At 35.8% G+C, this 13,605-nt stretch overlaps 1 protein-coding gene across 6 annotated transcripts in view; it reads right to left on the minus strand.

The window, feature by feature from the left end:
* Window positions 1–13,605, minus strand: part of BRIP1 (BRCA1 interacting DNA helicase 1) — a 59,616-nt gene that overhangs the window by 32,216 nt on the left and 13,795 nt on the right. For all 6 annotated transcript variants that reach the window (XM_038165857.2, XM_027472144.3, XM_038165856.2 and 3 more), the window contains 5 exons: window positions 10,732–10,864; window positions 10,078–10,229; window positions 9,295–9,466; window positions 9,049–9,186; window positions 8,496–8,657 (listed from right to left, as the gene is read on the minus strand). In XM_038165857.2, the coding sequence (XP_038021785.1) occupies window positions 8,496–8,657; window positions 9,049–9,186; window positions 9,295–9,466; window positions 10,078–10,229; window positions 10,732–10,864 (757 nt within the window). The remainder of the gene's footprint in view (window positions 1–8,495; window positions 8,658–9,048; window positions 9,187–9,294; window positions 9,467–10,077; window positions 10,230–10,731; window positions 10,865–13,605) is intronic.

Here is a 13,605-nt window from a genome sequence, read left to right on the forward strand (position 1 = left end):
CCTCTAACTTCTCCAAGCCTCCTTCACGCTTGGATTACCTCTAAATCCCTAGAAATCAGAAAATTACTCCTGTAACCAGTGCATATCTAGGATCGTGTCATACTGTTTAAGAAAGAAAACAAATCTTGTGTAACTGCTCCGGTTGTCAGTCATCAGCCTGAAAGATATAAAACGATCTGTGACCCAGCCCAAAAGTGTTCTTGGCCTGCTTTGCATCACGTGTGCATTGCCAAAAGCCACCAGTAACCAAGCAATGACTAAAAATAAATAAATAGGCAAATAAACCCACAGTCTAGGTTAAAAAATTCTAAGTGAAAACGTTATAATAAAACAAGCACCAGCTTTAAAGTTCAGGAGTTATTTTACTGCACTTCAGTTACTCCTCTGGAGTGGAATTCAGCACCACTCTGGCTCTGTAACCTAGGGAAATATTTCTGCTGCAGCCTCCCAGATTATACAAGAAATGATCTTGCCAGGGTGTGAACTGTCAGCTCCGTCTTCTAATTTAGCTTGGCAAAGGAACTCAAACTGATGACATGAAAAGAGGAGGCTTGCAACAGAACTGGAGGGTAAAGATTACGTACCTGTTTATAGAATAATCATTGTAATTCTTTTCTATAAACTTCACTATTCCCTCTGCTACTGTTCTTTCCTATTTGAGGCAATACTACCAGAAGCCTTCAGTGAAAAGAGCGTCGTGATGGAAGGGTTGAACTCCTCCATCACACGCAGCAATTTTTACATACCTCTCTTCGCTATGCCCAAGTCATTGGGAAAATATGAAACTGTAGACTTCAGAAATCGCAGTAAGATTTACAGGAGCCATTGTAGTTCTCAGAAGACACCTCAGATAATGCACACCAAGCCTGAAAATTGGCCTTTTGGATGAATGCAAGGGCCCCAATACTTAGTTTATGTTACAGACATTTAAACCTTTAAAGGATGGAAAAAATGTAGGATAAAACTGAAAGTAAAGATATTGTATATGATTAATGGGACCAACAAAAACCATAAAAACATGAGGAAGCTGAGATAAAGATCAGAAAGAAACCTATGAGTGCAGGGTGAGAGTGAAAAACAAGCAACGAAAAAAACAGTGGTCAACAAGTAAAACAAAATTCCATCTACGTTTATTAGGTACAAATGTTGAAATGCATAGTTTTTGAGTCATTAAAAATCAGCTATTTTAGACCACTTATTTACCCTGAGCTATGCCACATCACACAGGAATCACTCTCCTAAGATTTTCATCAGAGTAAGGCAAAAAGCCTTTTTTTTTTCCCCCAAATAAAAGTTTTTGGTTTTGTTTTCTTTAAAAAAAAAAAAAAAAAAAAAAAAAAGGGTCACTTCAGTGTCATGAGACCTACCTCAGCAGCCTGCAGTCACTGGAAAAACACTCCAGGGGGACATCGCATAGAGCCCTAAGTGCCAGGACAGAGGCACAGAGTACGAGCTTCTCCCACGTTGTTTAATTACTCTCCCATCATTTTGCTCTAATTCTGTTTTTAGGTACTTGCATACAATTTGAGATAGCAAGGATGACAGAACTCTATTCCCTAAAGTCTTTTCTTGGTTTTAGGGTTTCTTACATACTGTAATAGCACCAGTGCAGCTGTTTGGCTCAAACAAACCAGGCTTCTGAAGTAAGAGAATGTCTTTCCCTTGAGAGTAGCAAGCAAATGCTGCACAGAAAGTGAGTATCATTATTAATTTACAATTATTTCGTAACTCACCTCTGATATGCCAGCCTGTTTAAGGCCTCTCTCTTTTCATCCCAGTGAATGTGATGCTGGATATTGGCTATAGTTACGACACCTGAAGCTACAGACACACGTTGTTTACCATAATATTTTAAATTACATTCCGTAGTGTTAAAATGATGCAGAAAGTTAATGCTTATGTAACTTCAAAGAACAAAACTGCCATAAAACACACTGGGTGCAAACATTCCTACATCCTGCAAATATTTACAGGAGTAAATCTCTTCCTCAACAAACTTCTACAGCTGTCAACAAGAACATCAAGGCGAATATTACTGTTGATTAAGCATTTCTCTCCGCATCCTATGCCTAACACAACTAACAGAAAAACGTGGGCAATCTCCTGGAGCCCACCAGTGGCACCAGGTAATTCCTCGCATCAGTCTTCTGCAACCAGTGCAGCCACACCACAGAGCAACCATCTGTGGTGCAAACACTAATTTTCCTCTTTAATTTCAAACTCACCTTTTAACTGCACAAACCTAATGGCTTCCAATTTTTCCCCCATCCACATTACAAGCAAAAAGACGCTGTGGAATGTTTATCTCTTATCTGGATATTGTCATTTTACTGTCTCAAACTTCTTAAAACAACCTTTTCGCTAGGGAGGAAATCAGTCAGCATCAGACCTAGTGGGGAAACCCTGCACTTGCTCAATGTCTATGGCTCTTACACAGTTCCAGATGTTCAGAACATTAATAATGCACTAACTCAAAACCTCTTTTTGAAACTTTAGAATGTGCAAATTGCATTAAAACCTCTTTGCCCTCATTAATGGTATTGTTACAATCCCAGTACTCTGGAAAATGTTTTTTGGCATTTGTTTAACTTTGTGATATTGCCATTTACTCATTTTAACAGCCAGTGCTCAAATCTTAATGCTTTTAATAGGCCTGGCTAAACAGACTACCATCTTTTGTAAATTTATTGAAGTAATTTATTAAATAAGTAAAAGTTGTCAGAAGGCAGCATTTTTTTTATTGATGGTAGGGAAAAATGGGTTTCTTATAATTTATTTACAAAACTGCATTTCAGGTAAGTTTTAGAAATGGAAGTATTCTGTTCTTTTTTTGTGTTATGATCAATTCATTTTCTGCCACTCTGACATAAACTTAAGTGTTTGTTGTTTTGTTTTTTTTTTTTTAATACCAATCTCAAACAATTTCTAGTTAAAAAAATAAAAAATAAAAATGGGGGTGAGGGGAGGATTTGTCTTAGCCTAAGAAGAGCCAGACATTCAGAATTAATACTGAAACTGTATCCCTCCCTCAGCCTGTCATACAGGGGTGGCACATTTATGTCCAGGCCACGAGACTGTATATTCAAGGACTTGTGCTCATGTCCAGTGCAGGCCCACTGTGGTGCAATGGCAGAAAAGTGCAATAGTAAGAGGTTAAAAAGAGGTCCCTTCTGTTTATTCCAAGTAACAACCTCGACTGAAACCAAGGAGTCTCAGTTTGCCCAAAACCAGCGGTGGGGTTCCAGAGTCACTCTACACAAAATTCATTCGCTTGCCGTGGAGAAGTGAAAACTAAGCATGGCAGAACTGCACTCAGATTATACCTATTGCCTTGAAACTAGAAATGGCAGGATAAAAATTGGGAACTGGTTTACACTCCAGACTCAAAGAAATAAAAATCACCCACCTTTTAGATTACACATGACTTTCAGGGCTTGGGATGTCCGGATTTTGACCTCAGACATTCCAAACCAGCTTCTGGTAAACCTACCATGAGCAGCAGTGCATATGGAAGTGGTCTTCTTCAAATTGAAACGGATTGCATCTGGGGCTCTAGAGCACCAAATGCAATCAATTGAGATAAGAGAAAAAAAATCCAGATTTATGTTAATCGGAACAGAAAATGCATTTGCATAGCATTACTGTTCTTGACCACTCATGTTTATCGCAGTTAAACCAAGAAAGTAGAACTGCATCAATGCCAAGCCCAAATTACTGAATGAACTTCATATCCTCTATAGAATAAATGAAAAGAACAATCACTTTTTGATCAAATATAGCCCAAGGTGATGTTCTGCTGGGGCACAAAGCAAGAATACCGATAAAATATGATTTTCTTCTTAAGATCACTTGGTTTGCTTGACCCCACAAAAATTGTCTATGAGCAATTTATAAAGCAAATATCAAAATTCAGGAAACTAACAAGTTCCAAGCCTCATTAGAGATCATAAAGTCTTACATTAAGAGATTTATTAAATTTTGGTTAAATGGTTGAGTTACCAGAACAGTGCTTAGTCCTTAAAATTTGAGATTTCTGTAGCCTTGTTCAATGAACAACTACAGAATGTTTTTCTCCCGAATCTTCTTAGCCATCAGCACAGGAATATAATACAGTGCCTATAAAACACACCTGAAATTTCAGGAAATATGAATTTGCAGAACAATCCATGTTGCCTGTCAGCTGATTGTACTGCAAATATTTATCCTTACAGTTCAGCCTCAAGTCCAACAGCATCTGCGATAAAGTGACTTAAAATGATTTTTTGGTGGTTTTGTTTGCTTTTAATTATACCCTTAGCTACCAAAGTGCTAGCTCAATAATGGAGCAGTGCTTTCAATTAGTCCTGTAATTCTCGTTTCCTCCTTCTCTTTGCCTGTTCTGTTTTTCCTTTTCTTCAACGCCAACGAAGGGCAAGTAAACAGGCATAAAACTAAAAACCATCCCCAATACAGGATGTACAAGAGCCTTGTATAGGACATACTGGGTAACTTTACTAGAAAGAAGTCAGTTGGGGAAAAAAAAATTAGAGAGAAAAGTGCTCAGACACTACCTCTGAAAGGTATGGGAGGAAGAAGTAAGCAAATCTTTAATTCTCAAGCAAAGAATTCTTGCCTTTTCATCAGTAAAACTTAAGAGCTAAGTCATTCAAAGCCTTTTGAGCAACTATCTTATTCTATTTTAAAAAATTTACTTCCAAATTATGACTCAACAATTAGCAGATACAAATTAACCAACAATGCCTTAAGAAAAAAAAAAAAAAAAGACAGGAAAAAAAAACATTAACATTATTGTCCAAAGCTTATTTTGTAAAAGAGCTACTAAAGAAAGGTCAGTTAATTCATCATGATGGATTATCACTAAAATTTATAAGCATTAGCATTTTTCTCCTTGCTGGATACCTTGACTTTGATATGACACATATTGAATGAATCATCTAAGATGCAGGCACCAGGCAAGATATATCTTAATGCAGACAGGTCGGCGACATGAACCCTAATGGTCCTTATCTTAATCTTGTTTAAAAGCATCTTAGATTTCTGAGTAATCTTTTCACCTTCTGATATTCTCTTTTATAGAGTGTTTTTCCTGGAGTTGCTACTGATTTTCACATAAATGCATTTTTGTTGCACAGTATCAACAGCATGTTTTTAAGTATCCCCAAAAAGCAATCAGGATGGCTATTTAGTATACGTTAAGTAAAGTTTGTTTTTTTTTTTAAAAAAAAAAGGTCAACATGACAGAAGTTTGATAATTACAAAAAACTGTTATTTGTAGACTATTCTGAAACACGGCATTACAGCTGTTTATAAGAGAAAACCACCAAATGTGGAGATGTTTATCTGATGCATTGCTTCCTTCTCATACTTTTTTCCTCTACTGCATTATTGATCTCAAATATTTGCTGTGCATATGCAGTCACTCTTCCATGAAAAAAAATTATTCAAATACTTAATTAAAAAAAGGGCATGTTTTTCTACTTCTTTCCTCTACTTCTGCCTTCATCTAGTAATTTCAAATTACACACCCATAACAAGGAGGCAGACCTTTTCTACATAGCTGTTCTGGGATTTCTGCAACAGTTGCTCTCATTTTAAAAAAAAAAAAAAAAAAGAAAAAAGGGACAGGTGAATTTTTTTATTTATTTTTTTTTTTTGGTAACAGCAGTTCAGTGACATTGATGTGAAAGGAGTTGGTCTGATTTCATTTTTCAAGCAACTGGTTATTTTACTAACACTAGCATAGCTTTAGACTGTTCGACTGTTAATGAATAAAAATTATCTGCCAATAAAATGTTTCTTATATGATGTGTGGAAAACTAAATATTAATTTCTCACACAAAAGGCATACAACTATCATTAAAGCATGAAAGAAATCCAGAATCTCCCAGGTCGCAATCTACCCGAAGAAATACTAACAGAGAAAAATGGAAGCCATTAATGGATGCTTTCTGCACACATTGGCACTGGAAGGACTATGTGACCAATACACTAGCTCCTACAGCACGTACTTTGGTGACATTTATAATGTTCAGCTCTGATGTTCTATAAGAAGCATCCAGTTTCCTCATCTTACCATTAGGTTAATGTGGTGAGATTTGGAAATTTACTTGCCCTCCATTTATTCACACATGAAAACTTTCAAGTATGTTGCTATCTCTTCTTGGTGAGTGTAAGTTTTTTTTTCTATTGAGCACTTCAGAAGTCTGAAATAAATCACTATGTTTCTGGTCGAGTTTGTTTCACCAGCTCTAACACAAATATATCGGTCATCATTTTCACCTGATGTTGGTTGATTACTTTAGCATTGACAAAGCAACCTGAAATCCTAGGCAAAATATAGAGGAAGAAACTTTACTTATAAAAGCCCCTTAAGTGCCAGGCTTGGAAGAAGTTGAAATGATTTAGTTTGTTGTACTTCTGCCATAATTTTATTTTATTTCTGACATTGTGTAATTGTGTTTTAACAGGGCAAGCAAGGAGAGAACACTGCTCGCCTCCTGGCTCTAGGCTCCCAACACTGTTCATCATGACACACTGCATCGTGCATGGGTTCTCTACTTCTGCTTCCTGTGGGTAATTTTATACATGCCTCCATTCTTTTTATTCCCAATGACTGAGGCTAGAAAGTGTTAATTTACAAAACAGAAAAGCAAATATAGATATATTTCATTAAAACAAATTGAAGTCTATGAAATTCAAAGTGAATTGCATGACAGTGCAGTAAGATACAATTTCTGTCTCTAGCACTCTCATTATATACAAGCAAAGAAAGTAACACACAATTTACTACTTGAATTAAGTTAAAATGGGTTTTGCAGAAAAATAAAGTTAATGTTATTTACAAAGCAAATACGTAGGGATAATTAACGAAGAGTTTCAGGCAAACAGGCCAAAATGGGCACAAGTGCTTGAAAGTGAAGCACTGAAACAGACAGAGCCATCTAAGAAGCAAGGCTTCTGTAGGCATGCAGAGCAAAGAACATCATTGTTGAGCCAGAAATTCTTAAACAAAACTAAAACAGAATGTTGAACTGAAAAACACATCTGTAACTAACCAAACTGAAATCCAATGTACAGGTCTAAATTCAAACTCCATCAGTTTAACTTGATAGAAAAGAGATACACTGATGGCACTCCAAATTCAGAGCTTTGTACTCAAACTTCTAAGACACTTAAAAAGACTTTTTTCCCCCCACTTATTCAAAAGTAGAAAGTGCAATTCATAAAACAATCTAATACCTTCAGAAATTTGCTCAACTCATAATAGTTCATTCAGTGAGGTACATGACCAGCTATATTATTGCCATCTTGATAAGCATGAACCATTTCTTTAAAAGGTGCAGTTTTTCATGAGATCTAGCAACCTCCCCATGAAAGTCTCTGAAAAGCAGTTTTGAAATGCAAATGTGCAGGTAAGCAATATTCCGTAGAATGATGAAAGAAGAATGCTGTTTTCCTTGCACTAATATGTTTATGTTTACATTATTCTGTATTTTCAACATATTAATCTCTTAGTCTTAAAGGCAACCCAATCCAGAATAAAAGAAGTGGAATGAAAAAGGGCATCCATAGAAAGATATTGGCAATGTGATTTTAAAATATCATCCTTCAATTGTCTGCAATTTATATTTATCAATACTTTCACTGGGTTCATGGAAGTGTTCCCACAAAGAGAAAACACTCAACGTGTTTAGCTAGGTGACCTTTCAGTGAAGCATAAGGGCAGTGAGAGGGGGAAGGGTACCAGAGCTGTCCAGCAATCTCTTTCCTTCTTTATTAAATGTCATTACAAAGTCTCTCCATACTTTCAATTCAGATTACTATTCTCATAAAAAAAAACTTTCAGAAGTGTTTGTCAGGTTTGTATACAATAAGATCAACTATCACATACTGCTTAACGTTACACACTTCAGTAAAAGAATAGGGATGATAGTGAAAAGTGAAATATGCCCTCAAATTCTTTAATAAAGTAAATTGAATGCAAAATTTATTTATAGATGGCTAACATTGTGTATAACTGCATAGCTTTCTGAGCTAGGTTAAATAAATTTATAGTTAGTAATCTGTTTTGTTGTTTTTTTTCTCCACTGATTGCACATTACCTGGTCTAATGTGGTCACCTAATGGTTACTGTCAGTAACTGCACTGATGACTGCAATGCTTTAAAGACACCCAGAGAAGGGAAAAAAAAAACAAACTCCTTGTTTCACAGAAAAAAATGCAGAGCAGTCTGGCTTTAAAAAATTTCAAAAAATTAGTACTTTTATATTAACTGAGATACAAACATTGCTGAAAACAAATATGAGCCTGCTTTTTCACAAAAATGAATTTGCATGCCAGATTGAAGAAATTACAATATAATTGTTATTACAATATATTTATTCTATAACCATCTATATATATATTGATGTTTAGAAAAAGAAAAAAATCACATTACATTTTTCAAGTAGAGTGTATGTTTTTTAAAGGGAAAATATGAGGTAAAATTTCCTTACCTTATAGGATGGCAAAAAACACAAAATTCCTTGGCCAACTGTTTGACACACTGCAAGCAGAAGTGCTCCCACCTCATCTTGGAACTCAAAGGTCTCTGCATGTTGGAATGTGGCGCACAGCTTTCGACCATTCGGGCCTGCTCCAATGGTGCCAACCCAAACCTTGTGTATTTCAAATTTAAGAAGTTAATACTAAACTGACACTGACAGTAACTGTATGAAATACATTATGTTACATAATGAAACATCAAATGTGAAGAAAAATACTGAGATTATTTCTAAGCAAATGAGTTTGAGTACTTAAAAACAGAAGAGAAGGTGCAGTAACTGAGATGAATGATTATTACCAAAATAGCATAGCTTCAGATTTTTCCATGGAGGGAATGTCTAAGCATTGCCCTCTTTTTCATTTGAAAACTTACATTGCATTAATCTTCGTAATAACCTGTTCTACACATTACCTTCCTACTTAAAGAGTCTGCCACCATTTTTATTTGCAAATTACTGTTCATTTCACAACGGATAGCCAGCATTATACCTCAGGAGAGTTTACCTGTGAGTTCCGAATAACATGATTTGCCTCCAGCTGAATAGAAAATTTCACGCCAAGTTCTGAAGAAAATGAATCCATTGGAGAGAGCGTACCAGATGTCAGAACAATTGTTCTGACATCATTTAAGTCTGAAAAAGCCTAAGTTAGAGAGAGAAAAGAAGGAATTCAGAGAATGGATGTAATCACTTTAAGATCTTTGCTATCATATAAAATCACTTAAGCCCTTCTACTTCCCACCCAGCTTACCACAGCAGGATTCAAACACCAAAAATTAAGCATGTGGACTACAGTTTTATGACGCGCTTTCCTTTTCTGTTTGGTATTTGTAAAGAAGGCACTGGAATCTGAAACATCAGGCTGATTTTCATTCATCCAAGTATACGTTTGTTGTAGAGCAACTTTGTAGTCATCCGCATACCTATACAGAAATAAATATTAACTAAAACTACAATTAAAAAAAATGTAAGCATTAAGCTCCTAAAAGCTTAAAAAAATAATCGCATACAATATATTCTCTAAAAAAAGAAAAGCTGTTCACCATGCAGTGTATAAAACATTGACTAGGAGTAGGTAACTCTGCTCTAGGTTTAACATTTCAACAGCTGTCAGTTTCCCTTTTAGATAAATAATGAAGCTTCACAATAATTAAAAATTTTAAAATAAGATTTAAATCAGAAAGCTTTACTAACTGCTGACATTAGTATCCAACAGTCAAATGATAAATGCTATGGAGAAAAATAAAACCCATGAAGCGTAACTTGGCAATGCATCAAGAAAATTTACCTCTAACCCTCAAATAGATTTCTTCAACATTTGAATTCATTCATGAATGAAAAAATATATTTTGGTAGTATTTAAATTAATTCTCAATAAATTCTTCCCAAATAAGTAAATTTTCCAAAACTTTTTGAAATGTTAATTTTGCTCAGAAGCTGGACACTATAGCAAAATGTTGCTCAAATGAAATTGACAATTTGGTAAACTGAATTAAACACCACCACACTGTTCAGGTTATGTTTTTGCACTGACCTGCTATTATCTTTAAAAAGACAAAAAAGAACCATGAATAACCCTTTTAGCACAATCTGTGTGGCAGGGCTCACAATTGGTATCTCAATAAGCTCCTCTCTTCCAAACACTGATATTTTTTCTTCTTTTTCCAAGATAGCAGAAAGGTGTTTCTATAAGAGACAAAACAAATCCCATATTAACATTCTCAGTTATCTTCACAAAAGCAAAGCTAACACAGATACAAGACAACTAGCACACTGCTTTGAAAGTTTACGTAAGCCACCTATAAAGTCAGACTGAAGACAGAATTGAAAAGGAAAACTAACAATTCTTTTAACATATTTGGCTTACACAAAAAGGATAGATGAGGTTGAAAATACTCTAAGTACATTTCAACAGTCAATAAAAACGTAGATGGATAGTACAGACAAAGCTATCAGTGACTAACCAGCTTGATTTCAATAATTGTACATGATCAATTTTATCCTTTAAAAGGCAGATTCTCCACAAGTTCCAGTAGCTTAACTGGATTACTCCTGGTTTTCATCATGTATAATTTTTAGACAGCTTTTCAAAATTGCAGTAAAGTAACAGATGTGTTAACATTTAGTTTATGGGTACTTCAAGATGTTTAACATCTCTGGTACTGATTTATAGAGCTTACAGCATTACCTGTAAAATGGGAAAAGTAATACTGGTTATTCCCATTTTGTGCAAAATGTTCAGCATTTCTTTTCCACTCCAAACCTTACAGGAAGTTTCATACCCTCTTTCTACAAGTTGACTAGAGCTCTCCTTTAACCAGCTGCAAAAGAGAGAAATCAGAAATAATTTTAGCATAAACTTAGAGATACATTCCAAGTACAAAACAAACTGAACCTTGAAAAATGGCACCACACTTCTGAGATGAAGGTGATAAACACTGCATTTAGGTAGCTGAATCCTGTTCTTCCTTAAGCCAGTTTTTCCACTATTGAAGCTGCTCTTGAGGAAGCTCAATGAAGTGAGAGGAAAACCTGTCCCCATGTATTTATATTTTATCATCATGTAATATCTTTATAATGAGGAAGAAGGATTAGAATATAATCCATTCTTATGATATAAGATGTCAGGCTCATTTAAGAAAGATTTCTGCTGTGCTTTTAAAGCCACTCATTACTTGTCATCCTCTCAATTACAGATTTCCCTGTTAAACAAATCTTGAGGCACTAAATGATTCCTTTTATTATCTATACACAGTAAGGGAGAGTTGGACAATACAAACTGCCTATTTTAACGTAGCTACAGATATTCATACTTCTGCTACAGCTTGAAAACTAAGCAGAATTATAACCATACTGACAATGCAATATGTGGTAGGACTTCTAAAAGCAGGATGCAAACATGCAGATCATCTCATCTGTGGCACAGCTAACATTTTCTCGACCTAAGTATGCCTCCAGAATTACAAGATTTTTTCCCCTCTGTCTAGAAAAGCAGGCAGGCTCCCTCTTTCTCAGGAAATGCCGAAGCTGTCTGTTTCATCAACCAGCAGGAGGCATCAGAAAGACAGCTGTCATTTCTACAACAGTTCAAAATATGTATCTGCAAAATCAGTTAATCGTTATCAAATAAAGCAACAAGGCTTAGTGACTGTTTCAGTCCCAGATTTCGTGCCCTATCGCTGTAAATCATTTGCACAACAGAACAATTAAAAAACCTTCCCTTCCACTGGGTTACAAAAATCCATAAATACTACCATGCCAATCACTTCTTTCATAATTTGCTTTATCTTGTTACGGAATGATGATCACTAACACAGGCAGAAGTTCACCAGTGTAGTATTTGGCCCCAATCCCTCAAACGTAAAATCAAAAAGACCTGAAACTACAGTTAGGAAAAGGCAAGTATGAAAGAATAAATGGGTAAAACACTCCAGGAAACGTAAAACTTCTGTTTTCCTGGTCTGAACTTTAAATGCCTTTACATACTTTTAAAATGGTTCTGCTATAAACACAAACCTGATACAATCACCTTCCTAACCTAATACTAAAGCATTGCAAAAAAAGGCAAATTCTAGAACAAATCCCATCCAATTAAATCTAACATGAAATCGCTTACTTGGAATACCTGATAATCTATTTAGAACGAGAATTTATTTTAGAGTAAAGCAGTAAATAAATAAAATTAGCTTCATTTCCAGATATCTACAATTCTGAAATAAAAATCAGCATATGCAATATTTTCAGGAAAAGATTCAGCAAATGTTCCAAGCTGCCTTCAGTTCAAGAAAGTGTATTTGGCCCTTTGCTTCCTACCAGAAAATCCCACTGTTTGTTCAATGGAGTAAGCCATCCCATCCAAATTGTCCTTGTAAATCTGCATCTCATCATAAAAGCCTGCCAGTATACCTCTACCAGTACATCTTCAAACTCCTCAGAAAGGTCACTTTAGCACCTCAGTGGCACTAAGCCCAAGCTTAAGTGCTTTTTGGAATGGGGACCCAGGACCTTTATAACTGAAATGAGGTTTTTCTAGTTGTCCGCACATTTGGCAAAGCCATGTCACTTTCTGCAACAACATATTACCAATTACTGGCAATTTACACCCAGTCTTCTGCTTTCCAGCTGCTTTACATACTGCCGGCAGATTTGCCAAGACAATCAACCTTAGTTTTTCTGATAAGGTTAAAAAGCTCGAGGCAATTAAATCTCCAGCCATGCTATTCTCCTCTTTTACTAACTTTGAATATTTGAGATTTCCAAAGTAGGAGAATTAACTGCAAAAACAAACAAACAAACAAACAAACAACATAAAAATCATTTCTCTGACACAGGCATTAACTCTCAGGGTAGAGAAAGGATAGGGAAAATGACAAACTAGTTGTTGTAGCATACTTCAAAGTGTATTCCACCAACTGCTGATGCAACAAAACAATGATTTGACACGCACCGAATCAGAGTTCAGTTAACTTCAAAGCCACTGGTACCATTATTCACTTTTATTCTACTGACTTGGTCATTCTAGTTTTCAACAGTTGTGCATTTCTTTCAGTCCCTGAATCCCTCAAACAAAAGGTTCAAAAATTAAGGGCTGGACAGCTGAATTCCAAATTCTCCACAGGTGATGGAACCTTCTGACATTGTTTCAACTTTCTCAGTTCTTACTCCATGCAAAATATGCCTTTGTGCCCTCTTTTTTTCCCCTAGCTTCTGCCTCCAAGTCCATTTGCTTCTGTTTCCTTCCACCCTCTTTCATGATTTGCAGCTTCTGCTGAGATCCTCCCCTTCCAATACTAACTCTACACTTTCTGGGCTTTACCTGTTCTGTTTCCTTTTTTTTTTTTTTTTTGCTCTTACTACTTTTTCCTTTATGGGAAGAAGGGCAAAAAGAAGCAGAGAAATGGAGAACATTTTTAATTGTTTTTCAGTTTCTATCTGCCATACTGCTCAAACTTGTGCTTCTACCAGCACTCTCTCAATCACCCATGTTTCTCTGTTCACTAAGCTCCATGACACTTGTGTTCCAACAAGGCAGGTGCCAAGAAATTCAGCTTATCTTTGGTTT

This window comes from Anas platyrhynchos, chromosome 20 (assembly GCF_047663525.1).
Source record: "Anas platyrhynchos isolate ZD024472 breed Pekin duck chromosome 20, IASCAAS_PekinDuck_T2T, whole genome shotgun sequence".
NCBI classification, from domain to species: domain Eukaryota; kingdom Metazoa; phylum Chordata; class Aves; order Anseriformes; family Anatidae; genus Anas; species Anas platyrhynchos.